At 41.9% G+C, this 16527-nt stretch overlaps 1 protein-coding gene across 5 annotated transcripts in view; it reads left to right on the forward strand.

Annotated features, from left to right (window-relative positions):
* CCDC57 (coiled-coil domain containing 57) overlaps nucleotides 1-16527 on the forward strand; it is a 411998-nt gene that overhangs the window by 152398 nt on the left and 243073 nt on the right. For all 5 annotated transcript variants that reach the window (XR_004540808.1, XM_033960323.1, XM_033960322.1 and 2 more), the window contains one exon: nucleotides 7509-7667. Coding sequence is in view for 4 of the 5 variants with exons in the window: in XM_033960323.1 (XP_033816214.1) it covers nucleotides 7509-7667 (159 nt within the window). In the remaining variant the exon portion in view is untranslated. The remainder of the gene's footprint in view (nucleotides 1-7508; nucleotides 7668-16527) is intronic.

Raw genomic sequence — 16527 nt, forward strand, 5'->3', positions numbered from 1 at the left:
ACAGAGTTGTGTGAGCAATGGAATCCTTTGCATTTGTCATGGTGGGGAAGAGTTCAAACTGTTAAAATGATGATTCTGCCTGTGGTTTGTTACCAATTGGGCATGATACCAATGTTTTTTCAGGGGTCTTTTTATAAAAAGTTAAATACTATTCTGGTTAAATTTATTTGGCTGGGTAAAATTGCAAGAGTGGCTCTAGTGTCTCTACAAAGGCCAATTGATGAGGGTGGGGTAAATTTCCCCAATTTTTATAGGTATCATCAGGCCTATATTATGCGCCAAGGTATGTATTGGGTCCTCCCAAAGCTTTTGGAACAACTACCAGAATGGTTATGGGTGGAGAGATCACTTATATTTCCACTTAGGCTTGATCTTCTGCTTAGTATAAAAATGCCTAGAATACGTAAAGACAATAGAGTATTAATGGATACTTGGAAAACATTAAGACTTGTAGACAAATTATCTCCTGATTCTATTTTAAAATCGACACATCAATCTATTTGGGTAAACTCCAAGATACAAATAGGCGGGTTTAAGGTTGTCTGGAAGGATTGGATTAAAGCAGATATAAGATCCTTAAAGGAAGTAATTGATAATGGTAAGCTGCTTGATTTTTCACAATTGCAACATAAATATGGTCTGAATAAAAAACAAAGTTATAAGTGGTTGCAATTGAAGCAGGCTATTCAGGTGGGGTTCCCTGAATGGAAATCTTTAAATGATCATTACAGCTTAGAATTCTTATGTTTCCAGGCAGATTTTCTGGGACACCAGGTCGCAAAGTGGTATAAAATTATATCTAATTATTTGAATAAGAAAACTAAAAATGGATTAAGAGATATTTGGAGCATTGAGATTAAGCATCAGATTAATGCATCTCAATGGCCACATATTTGGTCTTTGAGAATTAAAGGTACGATGTCGGCATCTATTAGGCAAACATGGTTCTTCTTGTTGCATAGAGCATTCTGGACCCCTACTAGATTACAAAAATTAGATTGCTCTAAGTCTAATAGATGCTGGCATTGTAAAATTGAAGTTGGAACTTTAGACCATCTTTTATTTTATTGTCCATGTATTCAGGCATTTTGGTTGTCAATCTGGGATCAAGTTAACCTAATGATGGAAAGTCATGTGGCATTGTCCTATGACACGGTGGTTTTTGGAATGTGTATGAGGGCTAAATGCCAAATATCTGCAGCAAATAATAAGTTACTGATGATTCTTACTGGTGTGGGGATCCAGCAAATAACGACTAATTGGAAAGACTGTTCTAGACTTAATTGTAGTTTCTGGTGGAACTCGGTATGTCATATGTACAAGATGGAAAGACTACTTGCAGTACAGAAGGGTCATTTTAAAAGGTTTCAGGAGGTGTGAAGGCCATTAATTGAATATTATAATGATTAAGGTTTATTCTTTTTCCTTATGGGATAATTTGTAGAAATGGGGGGGGGATAGGATATTCTAATTAAATAGCGGTATATTTTAACTGATTAATGTATATAAGATATATGGTATATATGTATGAATAGAAAAGGAAAGGGGTAAATTTATTGGAAATATATTGGTATGGAATTTTAGGGGATATATGTAATATGATGAGTTATATTTGTTGTGCATTTAATTTATATAATAAAATGAACAAAGAGTTTGAGGAAGAAAGGGTGGGGGAGGGATAGGTTAAGAACATAAGAACATAAGAAGTTGCCTCCACTGGGTCAGACCAGAGGTCCATCCTGCCCAGCGGTCCGCTCCCGCGGCGGCCCATCAGGTCTGCGACCTGTGAAGTGGTTATTGACCACTTCCATAACCTACCTCAAGTTCTATCTGTACCCCTCTATCCCCTTATCCTCCAGGAACCTATCCAAACTTTTCTTGAACCCCTGTATAGAGTTCTGTCTTATCACCTCCTCCGGAAGCTTGTTCCATGTGCCCACCACCCTCTGGGTAAAAAAGAACTTCCTAGCATTTGTTCTAAACCTGTCCCCTTTCAATTTCTCCGAGTGACCCCTAGTGCTTGTGGCTCCCCACAGTTTGAAGAATCTGTTCTTATGCCCTTTAGGATTTTGAAGGTTTCTATCATGTCCCCTCTAAGTCTCCTCTTCTCCAGAGAGAACAGCCCCAGCGTCTTTAACCTGTCAGCTTAGGAGAAATTTTCCATACCTTTTATCAGTTTAGTCGCCCTCCTCTGCACTCCCTCGAGTACCGCCATGTCCTTCTTGAGGTACGGCGACCAGTATTGAACACAGTACTCCAGGTGTGGGTGCACCATTGCGCGATACAGCGGCATGATGACTTCCTTCGTCCTGGTTGTGATACCCTTTTTGATGATGCCCAGCATTCTGTTTGCTTTCTTTGAGGCTGTCGCACATTGCGCCGATGGTTTCAGTGATGTGTCAACCATCACCCCCAGATCCCTTTCAAGGTTACTCACCCCTAGCCGTGTTCCCCCCATTTTGTAGCTGAACATCGGGTTCTTTTTCCCTACATGCATGACTTTGCATTTCTCTACGTAAAAACTCATTTGCCACTTATTTGCCCAGTCTTCCAGTCTCGTTAGGTCCCTTTGCAGGTTTTCACAGTCTTCCGTGTTCCTAACCCTGCTGCAGAGTTTGGTGTCATCAGCAAATTTGATAACCTCACATTTTGTCCCCGTCTCCAGATCGTCAATAAATATATTGAACAATAGAGGTCCCAGCACCGACCCCTGTGGAACTCCGCTCGTGACCCATTGCCAGTCTGAGTATTGGCCCTTTACTCCAACCCTCTGTTTCCTGCCTGCCAACCAGTGTTTGATCCATCGGTAGATATCCCCTTGCACCCCGTGGTTCCACAGCTTTTTTAGTAGCCGTTCGTGAGGTACCTTGTCGAAGGCTTTTTGGAAGTCAAGGTAAATGATGTCTATGGATTCCCCCTTATCCATCTGGCTGTTTATTCCCTCGAAGAAGTACAGCAAGTTTGTAAGGCACGACCTTCCCTCGCAGAAGCCATGCTGGCTCGCCTTCAGTTGTCCATTTTTTTTTATGTGTTCGCAGATTGTGTCCTTTACCATTGCTTCCATCATCTTTCCCGGAACCGAGGTCAAGCTCACAGGCCTGTAGTTTCCCGGGTCACCCCTTGATCCCTTCTTAAAGATGGGCGTGACATTTGCTATTTTCCAGTCTTCTGGGATCTCCCCAGTTTTTAGGGAGAGGTTACATATTTGGCGAAGTGTCTCTGCTATTTCGTTTCTCAGTTCTTTTAGTACCCTTGGGTGGATGCCGTCCGGGCCTGGTGATTTGTCGCTCTTCAGTCTATCTATCTGTCTGAGAACATCCTCTTTGCTTACCTCTAGTTGCACCAGCTTTTCGTCGTGTTCCCCGTTTATAATCACCTCGGGTTCTGGGATATTGGATGTGTCCTCTCTGGTGAAGACCGACGAGAAGAATTTGTTTAACCTGTCAGCTATCTCTTTTTCCTCCTTTATCGCTCCTTTCCTGTCTCCGTCGTCCAGTGGTCCAACTTCCTCTCTGGCTGGTTGTTTCCCTTTCACATACCTGACGAAGGATTTGAAGTTTCTTGCTTCTCCTGCCAGTCTTTCCTCATATTCTCTCTTTGCTTTCCTGACCTCTCGATGGCATTCTTTCTGGTGCCTTTTGTGCTCTTCCTGGTTCTCCTTTGTTGGTTCCTTTTTCCATTTCTTGAAGGATGTTTTCTTGTTGCTTATCGCCTGTAAGATAATGTAAGATTAATTGTAATATAGAAGAGGGATGTCTAGGTATGTATATGTTTGGATAGATTATTTTGTTGATATGGGGAGGGATGGGAGGTGGGTGGGGGGAATTAAAATATGTATAATAACGTTGTTTACGAATGTCAAGTGAGTTATGTGAATCAATTGTAATAATATTGTACACTTGTTGAAAGAAATAAAATGAATAAAGATTAAAAAAAAAAAAATTTCCTCCTATTGGTTTTAAATGTATTTCCCTGTAACTTCATCAAGTGTCTCCTAGTCTTTGTAATTTTTGATGAAGTGAAAAATCAATCCACTTGTACCCATTCAACTCCACTCAGGATTTTGTAGACTTCAATCATATTTCCCCTTAGCTGTTTCTTTTCCAAGCTGAAGAGCCCTAACCGTTTTAGTCTTTCCTCATACAAGAAGAGTTCCATCCCCTTTATCATCTTGGTTGCTCTTCTTTGAAACTTTTCTAGCACCACTATTTCTTTCTTGAAATAAGGAGGCCAGAATTGAACGCAAAACTCCAGATGAGGTCACACTATTGAGCGATACAGGGGCTCTTAGTCTTGTTAACTATCCCGTTTTTAATAATTCCTAGCATCCTGTTTGCTTTTTTGGCCACCACCACACATTGGGCGGAAGGTTTTATTGTATTGTCTACAATGATACCCAGATCCTTTTCTTGGGCTCTAATTCCCAAGGTGGACCCTGGCATCTGGTAACTTGTGATTCAGGTTATTCTTCCCAATGTGCATCACTTTGCATTTGTTGACTTTAAATTTCATCTGCCACTTGGACGCCCAGTCTTCCAATTTTCTAAGGTCTGTCTGCAATTTTTCACAATCCGCATGCGTTTTAACAACTTTGAACAATGGCAAATTGTAACCTGTTAACTGTATATTATGTTAACCTGTAACCTGTTCTGAGTTCTTTGGGGATGACAGGATAGAAAACTAATTAAATAAATAAAATCTGCTTTTCGCCATGTATGATATGATAGAGATCTATAGACTCTATAAAATACTGAGGGGAGTGGAATGGGTAGATGTGAATCGCTTGTTTACTCTTTCCAAAAATACTAGGAACAGGAGGCATGTAATGAAGCTAATAAGTAGTAGATTTAGGAGAATATATTTATTCACTCAGTGTGTAATTAAACTCTGGAATTTGTTGTCAGAGAATGGGATGAAAGAGAAAGGGATTGAGACTTTTATACTGCCTTTTTGTAGTTTTACAACCATACTTAAAGCAGTTTATATACAGATACTTCAGTTAGTTTAGCACAGTTTAAAAAAAGTTTGGATAATTTCCCCCCAAAAGTCCATAAGCCATTATTCTAGTTCAATAGGAATGGTATGCTGAACCTTAGGGTACTCTGTCCTTTCTCGCAAGCATACTGCAGAAAGATGTCAGTCACAGTTTTTAAAACCTCCTTCTCCCAAGAGTCTACTGCCCACTGCAGTTTCTCTTTGTGAAGACAAGCATGAAAGATGTGTTCATAAGAATTGAACAAAAACCTTGGTCTGATCACTTCCTAATCTCTTTTTTACAACAAACTAAACCCAATCTTCAAAACCAATCCCAAAAATCATTATGACACATGACTATACTAAACTTGATGCTCCCTCTATAACTCTCAACTTTAATCTTAACCTAGAAGAAAAAATTAATTCCACCATCGATGATAAACTGGCCTTATGGAATGCCTCCATATCTGAACTCTTAGATACTCTAGTCCCTGTTCTCATTCTCTCAATCTCCCCACGCAAGCAACAAAAAAAACCCCTTGGTACACCCCCCGCCTGAGCTTGATCAAAAAAACAACTCCGTTCTCTCGAGAGAAAATGGTGACACAATAAAACATTAGCCGACTTGAACAAATATAAAGAGCACGCTACCTACTATAAGATGGAAATTAATAAAACAAAAAAAGCCTATTATTCCAAACAAATCAAAAAAGCTAAAAATATGGCTGCATTGTATGCTATAACAAAATTCCTTACGGCAAAATAAAATGTAATTAACACAACCAACCATACCCCTACTGCTCAGGGTATAATAATAATAATAATAATAATAACTTTATTCTTTTATACCGCCATAACCAGAAGTTCTAGGCGGTTTACACTAAAAAGAGCTGGACAATCAGCAAATACAATAATACAGTAAAAAATACAAATATTTGTAAAATAGAATTTCAATGATAAAACTCACTAAGTAATAAACTTATCGAACAAAGTGGTCTTAATTAATTTCCGAAAACTGCAATAGGATAACATAGCTTGCTGAATACATTTACCTAACCAAGATTGTTGCCTACCAACTTGAAATGCTAGGGTCCTATCTAAGGAGGTCTTATATCTACACCCATTAATTTTTGGATAAGCAAATAAGTAGAAGTTTCTAGTTTCTCTTGATGGTCTATGTACTTCACTGATAAGATACAGAAAATTAGAGATGCTATCCCATATTCCGACAATGACAATGTAGACTCAACTTGTGATAGGATATGTAATGCCACTGCAGGAAACAAGCCCTTAACTCTACCATTTTCTAAATGTTCATGATTCACTCTGCCAACCCTTCAAGAAATTAAGAGATGCCTTAACTCAATGAACATCACAGGAACCAGTAATGAAGTTATTCTTTGTTTTCTTCTGAAGCGATTATTCCCAATTTTTGGCCCATGTATACTAGACTTGGTCAAATCTAGCTTAGCTTCTGGATCCTTACCAAAACAGTGGAAAGAATCAATCATCTACCCTAGGATTAAGGACCATAAAATCAGTGTCCAGGAAATATCTATCGGCACATAGCCAACATCCCCTTTTTAGCTAAGCTTACTGAAAAAATTGTCTTCTCACAAATCATCGACTTCATCGAACAAACAAAGATCATGGACCCTAACCAAACTGGATTTCGCCAGCACCATTCAACCGAACTTTCACTCATAGGCCTATCCACTAAAATACTTTACCATCTCAACCACCATCAATCAGTCCTACAAGTTCTAATGGTTCTTCTTCTTCAATCTCCCAAACTATGGTGTCCCGCAGGGTTCTATTCTTTCTCCCCTGCTTTTCAATATCTTCCTAGCTCCACTTCTAACCTTAGCTCAATCTATAGGATTTACTACTTTTGCCTACGCCGATGACATCAACTTTTGTACCCTATCAACCCTTCAGACACAAGAAGTAATCAAGAAATCAATATCAAACTTGACAAAATCAGTCACTGGCTTCGATCTAACCATTTAACTCTCAATGTTGACAAATCCTGTGGTATTCTCTTTCCAGCTAAAAATAATGAATCTTTAAAAGGCCCTATTTGCATTGACGCTAAGCAAATTCCAGTTGAACCTAAAGTAAATTATTAGGAATCATCCTAGATAAAGACCTCACCTTTCATGATCAGATCAGTGCAGTTACCCAAAAATGATTCTATAAACTCTGACTAATTCGCTCTATATCCTCTATTCTCGAACCAGCCTCCATCTGAACCCTTGTTCACTCTCTGATTATTTCCTACATAGATTACTGTAATTCCTTATACCATGGAATCATGCAAAAAGAAATCTGCCGACTGCAGTGATTCAAAATACTGCCATTAAACTTATCCATAATGCAAAAAAATATGATCATGTCACCCCATGTCATGAAAAAGAATGATAGCTGTTCTGATTCACTTTGTACTCCATACTGTTGTTGTTTACCTAGTGATTCAAAAAGGCATAATCAATTTTCTGATTTAATAAGTGTATTTTGTTTTTATACTTTACTAGACTTCAAGAAGAGCTCAACACATTGCAGTCAGGATGGGATTCTCACATAGCAGAAATTTCCAAAGAAACTGCTTCTGTGAATCTTCAGGTTCAGTCACTTGAACAGGAGAAGGCGCAGTTAAAAGCAGAGCTGGCCAGATCCCAGCAGGACATAGACAGGTGAACTGTTTTCTGCCTTCAACAATGGCATGTAGAATGATTTATATGCGTCACGATTCATGAACCAAGATAGTAATAGGCGTTAGTTTTTAGTGTTTGTAACAATGATGAAGAACTAGGTGAAAACTGCACAATATTGAATACACACTGAATATTGTTATATTTACCTTGGTTATTCATCTGCTGGTAAGGTGGACAATCCTGTGATTGGAAGTGCAGTTGTGTTAAGCATGTCAAGATCAATCAATTAATGGAACCTGCAAAATCTAGGGATGACATCTGATATAGAAAAATTAAAAACGGAAGTCATTTTTTAAAGACTTTTTCTTTGTAAAGTACAATTTCTATGTGTATTTCTAGCAACCTTTTGTTGTAAATATTGATAACCTCCCACAATTTATATTATGTAATGCTTCAAAGAAAACAATGTTAAACTAACAAAAACAAGTATGTCACAAGTATATCAGTTACGTTAGAAAAGACAATTCAGTCATCCTCAACTGACTTTAACCCTATAAATAAAACAATTTTGTGGACTATCATACATTATAGAGATATAGATCATAAGATCATTAGACTTCATTAACAATAATCATTGGTCCAATGAGTTATGAATTGTATTTAAAGTCCAGTGTACTGTGCAAAATCAATAGTCCAGTCCAATTGTATGAAAAAAAAGTGACCAAATCAAGAAAAATCCTTTCAAGCACTACTATCCATTTATTTGTGTCTGACCCTTGGATACTCTGTAAGCCAGTCCTCTCCATGATTCCCTGTTTTCCACAGCTTCTTTCAATTGCTTGATGTTCATTCCCATGTCATTCTTGATGGTATCCAGCCAACAGACCTTTGATCTCCCCTGCTTCCTTTTACCACTGACTATTCTGAGTAGCATCTCCTTTTCTAGTGAATTTGCCCTCATCACATAGCCAAATAGGTCAGTTTCTATATAGTAAAGACCCGAATGGTCCATCCAGTCTGCCCAACCTGATTCAATTTAAATTTTTTAATTTTTTCTTCTTAGCTATTTCTGGGCAAGAATCCAAAGCTCTACCCAGTACTGTGCTTGGGTTCCAACTGCCGAAATCTCTGTTAAGACTTACTCCAGCTCATCTACACCCTCCCAGCCATTGAAGCCCTCCCCAGCCTATCCTCCACCAAACGGCCATATGCAGACACAGACCGTGCAAGTCTGCCCAGTACTGGCCTTAGTTCAATATTTAATATTATTTTCTGATTCTAAATCCTCTGTGTTCATCCACAAGCTTCTTTGAACTCAGTCACAGGTTTACTCTCCACCACCTCTCGCATCCACTAACCTCTCCGTAAAGTAGAATTTCCTACCATTGCCCCTGAATCTACCACCTCTCAATCTCAAATTATGTCCTCTGGTTTTACCATTTTCCTTTCTCTGGAAAAGATTTTGTTCTACGTTAATACCCTTCAAGTATTTGAACGTCTGAATCATATCTCCCCTGTCTCTCCTTTCCTCTAGGGTATACATATTCAGGGCTTCCAGTCTCTCCTCATACATCTTCTGGCACAAGCCGCCTATCATTTTCGTCGCTCTCCTCTGGACCGCCTCAAGTCTTCTTACGTCCTTCGCCAGATACGGTCTCCAAAACTGAACACAATACTCCAAGTGGGGCCTTACCAATGACCTGTACAGGGGCATCAACACCTTCTTCCTTTTACTGACTGCGCCTCTCTTTATACAGCCCAGCATCCTTCTGGCATCAGCCACTGCCTTGTCACACTGTTTTTTGCCTTTAGATCTTCGGATACTATCACCCCAAGATCCCTCTCCCCGTCCGTGCATATCAGCTTCTCTCCTCCCAGCATATACGGTTCCTTCCTATTATTAATCCCCAAATGCATTACTCTGCATTTCTTTGCATTGAATTTTAGTTGCCAGGCATTAGACCATTCCTCTAACTTTTGCAGATCCTTTTTCATATTTTCCACTCCCTCTTTGGTGTCTACTCTGTTACAAATCTTGGTATCATCTGCAAAAAGGCACACTTTTCCTTCTAACCCTTCAGCAATGTCACTCACAAACATATTGAACAGGATTGGCCCCAGCACCGATCCCTGAGGGACTCCACTACTCACCTTTCCTTCCTTCCATTAACCACCACCCTCTGGCGTCTGTCCGACAGCCAGTTTCTGTCCCAGTTCACCACTTTGGGTCCTAACTTCAGCCCTTCAAGTTTGTTCAACAGCCTCCTATGAGGAATTGTATCAAAGGCTTTGCTGAAATCCAAGTAAATTACATCTAGCATATGTCCTCGATCCAGTTCTCTGGTCACCCAATCAAAAAATTCAATCAGGTTCGTTTGGCACGATTTACCTTTTGTAAAGCCATGTTGCCTCGGATCCTGTAACCCATTAGATTCAAGGAAGTACACTATCCTTTCTTTCAGCAACACTTCCATTATTTTTCCAACAACTGAAGTGAGGCTCACCAGCCTATAGTTTCCTGCTTCATCCCTGTGACCACTTTTATGAATAAGGACCACATCCGCTCTCCTCCAATCCCCAGGAATCCCGTCTCCAGAGATTTGTTGAACAAGTCTTTAATAGGACTCGCCAGAACCTCTCTGAGCTCCCTTAGTATCCTGGGATGGATCCCGTCTGGTCCCATCGCTTTGTCCACCTTCAGTTTTTCAAGTTGCTCATATACACCCTCCTCCGTGAACGGCGCAGAATCTACTTCATTTTCTCGTGTAACTTTGCTAGACAATCTTAGTCCTTCTCCAGGATTTTCTTCTGTGAACACAGAACAGAAGCATTTGTTTAGCACATTTGCTTTCTCCTTATCACTTTCCACATATTGGTTCCCAGCATCTTTTAGCCTAGCAATTCCATTTTTCATCTTCCTCCTTTCACTAATATATCTGAAAAAATTTTTGTCTCCCTTTTTTACATTTTTAGCCATTTGTTCTTCCGCCTGTGCTTTCGCCAGACGTATCTCTCTCTCTGTTTGGTAATTTTGCCTTCCAGGGACAACTCTGGGTTTATATGATCAAGAGCATCTTTGTTGGTGGTCCTAGCTGTCCATGGGATTCGTAGACGTCTTCTCCAGCTTGAAGACAGCTTGAAGACGTCAATTTTTCTTCTATCTGCTTTTGTGAGTGTACATGACTCACAGCCATATGTCATGACTGAGAACACAATGGCAGTAATCAGTCTTTGTTTGATGGTGACTGAGATGTCCTTGCACTTCCATATTTGGTCCATGCTCACCATGGCTGCATACCCCAGTGTTAATCGATGTTTGATTTCTGCTGTCAAACTGCCACTGTGATCAATGAGGGACCCAAGGAAAATGAAACCGTCAACCACTTCTATTTCTTCATTGTTGATCTTTATGTGGACTTTCTTGTTGGCGGTAGTCATGATTTTGGTCTTCTTGATGTTCATGTAGTCCCATCTTCTTGCTTTCTTCTTTCAGCTTCAGGATCAGTTTTGTGAGGTCCTTCTCACTCTCTGCCAGCAGGGTAGTATCATCTGTGTTTCTCAGATTGCTGATGGTTCTCCAGTCTATTTTTACCCCAGCACTCAAATTATCTAAGTCCAGCTTCTTCATGATTACTTCTGCATAGAGGTTGAAAAGAAAAGGGAGAGGATACATCCTTGTCTTGTACCCTTTTTGATCTTGATCCATTCTGTTTCTCCATATCTGGTTTACACTCTAGCTTTTTGATAGTAGTAGAGCAATCTGATTAACCTGATTAGGTGCACTGGCACTCCTCCCTCATTCAGTGCTTTCCAAAGCATATCATGCTCCACACAGTCAAAAGCCTTGGTATAATCAATGAAGCACAGATAGAGCTTCTTCTGGTACTCCCTTGCCTTTTCTATGATCCACCTCAAGTTTGCGATGTGATCATGGGTCCCTCTGCCCTTATGGAATCCAGTTTGGGCATCAGGAAGTTCTCGATCAAGGATGTTGCTCAAGCACCTCTGGATGATATTTAGAAGCACCTTGCTGGCATAAGGGTTCAGGGCGATTGTTCTATAATTGCTACAGTCCCTGGCATTGCCTTCCTTCAGCAGTGGGATAAAAACTTATCTTTTCCAGTCTTTTGGCTATGTGCAGGTCCTCCAGATCTTCTGGCATAGTTCTGTCAGTGAGGCTCTTGGGACTGGTTTGAGCAACTCTGCAAAGATTCCATCAATGCCAGGCACTTTGTTGTTTGGCAGCTGCCTAAGTGCCCAATCCACTTCACTTTCCAATAGGTCTGGTTCTGCTTCCTCTTGACCCCAAGCTCTTCAGGGTAGTTAGTGCTTGTGCTTATGTATAATTCTTCTGTGTATTCTTTCTACCTCTTTGTTGCTTACAGCTGTTTCTTACAGACATGACTAGCTGACTCATTCAAATATACGATTATGTTGAATGTTTATAATCTTTTGTAAACCACGTAGAACTTTTTTGGTAACGCAGTCTATAAGTATAATGTTATGTTATGTTATCTCTGCTTGATGTCCTGCTGGTTGCTGATTTCATTCCCATCACAGTCTTTGATGGTTGATTGGCGTGCTGAGAGGCTTTTTCACTTGTTTTACTATGGTGGATATTTCCCTGGTGTGGCCCTTCTTATAGGCTTCTTCGAGGTACGTGCATCGAGCATTCAGGAAGTTGTTCTTGTCTTTCCTGGCTGCTCTTTGGAAATCATCATTGAGTCACCTCATCTCATTCAACCTGCCCTTAGCTTTTGCCTCTCTTCTCTTCTTATTAGCGATTTGGAGGATAGTTGCAGTTAACCAGTTCCTACCATATACTGGCTTCTTGTATGGCACATGCTTTTGAACAGTTTCAGTGATGATTTCTTTGATCTCACCCACAATTTGTCAGGGCCCCTAACTTCCTGCCTGAGCAGGATGAACTTTATTACTCACTGACATCAAACTTCCTCTGCATGTCTAGATGCTTGATCTTGCATAGTCTGATCCTGACTTTGGCTACAAGGAGTTGGTGATCAGATCCGCAGTCTGCGCCTGGTAGCATTTTTGCAGAGAAAATTGATCCCTTCCATTTTTGCTGGCAGATGATGTAGTCAATTTGGTTGCGATGCTGCACATTTGGGGATGTCCAGGTGTAGAGTAGAGAATGACAAGGGGAAAAAATTTTTCCCCGTCTCCGCCCTGTCCTCATCAGCTCGATTCCTGTCCCTGCCTATCCCCGTGAACTTGGTTCCTGCCCCTGCCTGTCCCTATGAGCTCGGTCCCCGTCTCCGCCCAGTCCCTGCAAACTTGGTCCCTGTCCCCGCCCCATGCCCGTAAACTGTCTGATCCCATCCGCACAAGCCTCGAATAGTTATGATTTTATATTGAACTTATTTTTATTAAACTATAAAAAGAAACAATATTCTATACAATTGTCATTTTTTAAACACAAATAATATAGAGCAAGGATCAACAAAACCCCTGTCTCCCCTCCCCTTCACAAATATTCCCTCCACTATTGAGAAAACTGAATAAGCCAAATTATTGCAGAATACTACACGGAAAAATCATGCTAACAAAATACCACAGTCACACATGACAAGAATAGTGTTGGGGGAGTGCAACTAGGGCAATTACCTCCAGACAGAGAGGCCCTGATTCTCCAAAGTGCATCCCGATTTTAGGCAGCTGTAGGCGTCCTACAGCTGTCTAATCAGCCAATCGGGATGCACATTTTTAAAAAAAAAATGCTCCCCAGGCAAGCCTGAAGGCGCCTCCGGGAGCCTAGGGAGACCCGCAAGATGCCTAAGCTCGTCTAAGGGCCTTAGGCGGGCCTTAGGCTGAACCTAGGCGGGCCTACGCGTCTCCCTAGTAGAGGAGAAGCTTAAAATGTAGGCCAGCAAAATGCTGGCCTACATTGTAAGTAGACGCGGCCGCTATACTTATTGCGGCAAGGGATCTCTCTGAATGAAGGCTGGTTGATGCGTGTTTTTTGTTTTGAAAGCAAGAAGTAATATTTTATAGGTAGAACCGCAAGGGAAAGAATTGGCCGACGTAGGAGACCAACTCCGCCCCCTACAGCCCCTGCTGAACAGTCCGCTGCCTCCACTCTACCTGCCTGGCTTAAGTCTCCCATGTTCAAATTCCATCGTGATCTGTACAGTTTACTTGATTGCATTATAAAGGCTCTTACCCAATTAGCTATCGCTAAGCCCCTCCGCTGGAATTTGTCCAGTTACTAGTCTCTGCCCATTGCTAAGGCCCTTTTCTGACCAAAAAAAAACCAAACCATGAAGCCACCCCTTTGGGTCCTTATACTCCTGCTCTGCTCATCTCTCAATACCTCCCTCTGCCTGAACCCTCCCTCTCCCAACCTGCTCGACTCCTCAAATAGTCACAATTCTGGCCCTGGCACCAGAATCCCCACCCTGACGCGCCCCAGGAATCACCCCACCAGAAAAACCCCCCGCAAAGTCAATCCCACCTCTCTAAAGCCTGTCTCCCATGCTAACCTCCCCTGCCATGCCTCTAACTCTCTCACCCCTGTCCCGACCCTTTACTGCAACGCCAGATCCGCATGCAATAAAATTCAAATTCTGAAGGACCTCCTTGAGGACCTCGATCCTGGATTCCTGTGCATCACAGAATCATGGATCTCAAAAGACGACCTCTTCACACAAAACGAACTCTGCACCCATGGCTACCAAGGCCTCTTTTCACCCAGAATCAACCGCAAAGGAGGTGGCCTGGCACTCCTCTACAAATCCTTCTTTGATGTCCAGCTCCTCGAGAGAGGCACCCACGCTTCATTAGAATATATGCTAGCCTCAATCAATGATGAGCTCCGTCCTCACCCACTGGGCATCCTGTTACTATACCGTCCACCTATCACTTGGTCCAATTCCTCTAACCTTGTCTTCGAGACCATAACTAATGCCTTTCTCAAATTCCAAAGATTACTAATCATCGGAGACGTTAATCTCCACCTTGACGACTCCACCAGCAAGGACACGATAGAATTCAATGACTTCCTTATCTCCCTAGGTTTCTCCCCCCCCAAATCCGCTCCTACCCATGAAAAAGGGCACACCCTAGACCTCATCCAGTTCCTCAACCTCACCGCTTATAAAACGTCTGCCGAAGACACCCGTTGGGAACACATCCCGTGGTCAGACCATCTCCTAGGGGCCTTCTGCCTCCCCATCTTCATGTCTCATCTCGGATCCCCACCCCGATCCCCCAATTCTATTACCTTCCGGAAAAAAATTTCGAGCGATCTGTTCTGGACCAAATTCCTCAACCTCCTCCCCTCCATTCCCAAGCTTGCAGACTCTGAAAACAATTGGCACAACTGGATCGCCCTTTCCAAGTCCACCTACCACTCCCTCGCCCCCCAAACCACTAAATCCATCACCTATCCCCATAAAGCCCCTTGGTACCTTCCACTCCATAGAGTCCTGAAACAAAAATGTCGAGCCTTAGAGCAAAAATGGAAAAAATCCAAATCCTCATCTGACAGACAGGCCTGGAGAATCAATATCAAACTCTACAACTCAATATTAAAAAAAGCAAGGAAGAACTTCTATGGAGACAAGATCTCCAAATCCAAAAACCAGAATGGCACATTGTTCAACATTTGGCGCTCCCTAACCACTAAAAATGACTCCACCCTTTTTCCCTCATCTCCTTCAGCCGAGGTCCTAGCAAAATTCTTCAATGATAAGATCTCTACCTTAAGGCGCTCCTTCCCGCCCGCAATCTCCTACAATTCTCTGGTGCCCCCCAAACCCAACCCCACCCTAGCTGCTCTCAACCCCATCCCTGCCGACAGATCCTGGACTGTCTTCGAGCTCATATCTGATTCTCAGACCCTTAAACTCTGCCTCAAGTTAAAATCATGCAACTGCATCCTGGACCCATTTCCCTCCTACCTATTTGAGAAAATCCCTGCACAGGCCATCACATCTCTTACCAAACTCATAAATTCTGCCCTATTATCAGGCATATTCTCCACTGAAATGGGACACATCGCATTGACCCCTTTACTGAAAAAAGCTGACCTAGACCCCTCCATACCATCCAATTACCGTCCAATAGCAAATATCCCTCTCCTCACCAAACTGCTCGAGTCTATCATATCTACCCAGCTCTCTTCCTACTTAGAAAGATTCTCCATCCTCTTACCTTACCAATATGGCTTCAGACCCAACTTCTGCACTGAATCCCTATTGGCCTCTCTAATCTCTAAGGTTCAGCAACTGCATTCTTGTAACAAGTTTGCTGTCCTTCTACAATTCGACCTCTCCGCAGCTTTTGACGTTGTCCACTACGACATTCTAATTTTCCAACTCTCCGAGATAGGCATTAGCTCCATAGTTCTTGATTGGTTCTCCAAATTCTTGCGCTCCCGTTCTTACATGGTTAACATGAGCGGCACCTCATCCTCCCCCTGGACCCCGACTTGTGGTGTCCCACAAGGCTCACCCCTCTCCCCAATCCTCTTTAACATTTACATGTCCTCCCTGAAACTACTCCAACTATCCCCCCTTGAAACTCTTTACACTTACGCTGATGACATCCTCGTCCTCCTTGAGACCGACTCGAACCTCACTAACCTCTCCACGAACATATCCTCATGCATAAAGAACCTCCAATCCTGGGCATTCACAATGCATATGAAACTAAACGAGTCCAAAACAAAACTCCTTTGGCTCGGCCAAAAATTAGACCATCTACCTTCCTCCATCCCATTGTCCACCGGCCCCCCATTACAGCTCGAGTTCTCAAGCAAAGTTCTGGGTGTCACCTTAGACTCTTCTCTATCCTTCAACGAACATCTCCAATCCCTGGTGAAGAAATGCTTCTTCAGCCTTCACATGCTAAGGAAAGTCAGACCCTATTTTCACCAAAA

Source organism: Geotrypetes seraphini, chromosome 10 (assembly GCF_902459505.1).
Source record: "Geotrypetes seraphini chromosome 10, aGeoSer1.1, whole genome shotgun sequence".
Classification (NCBI taxonomy): Eukaryota; Metazoa; Chordata; class Amphibia; order Gymnophiona; family Dermophiidae; genus Geotrypetes; species Geotrypetes seraphini.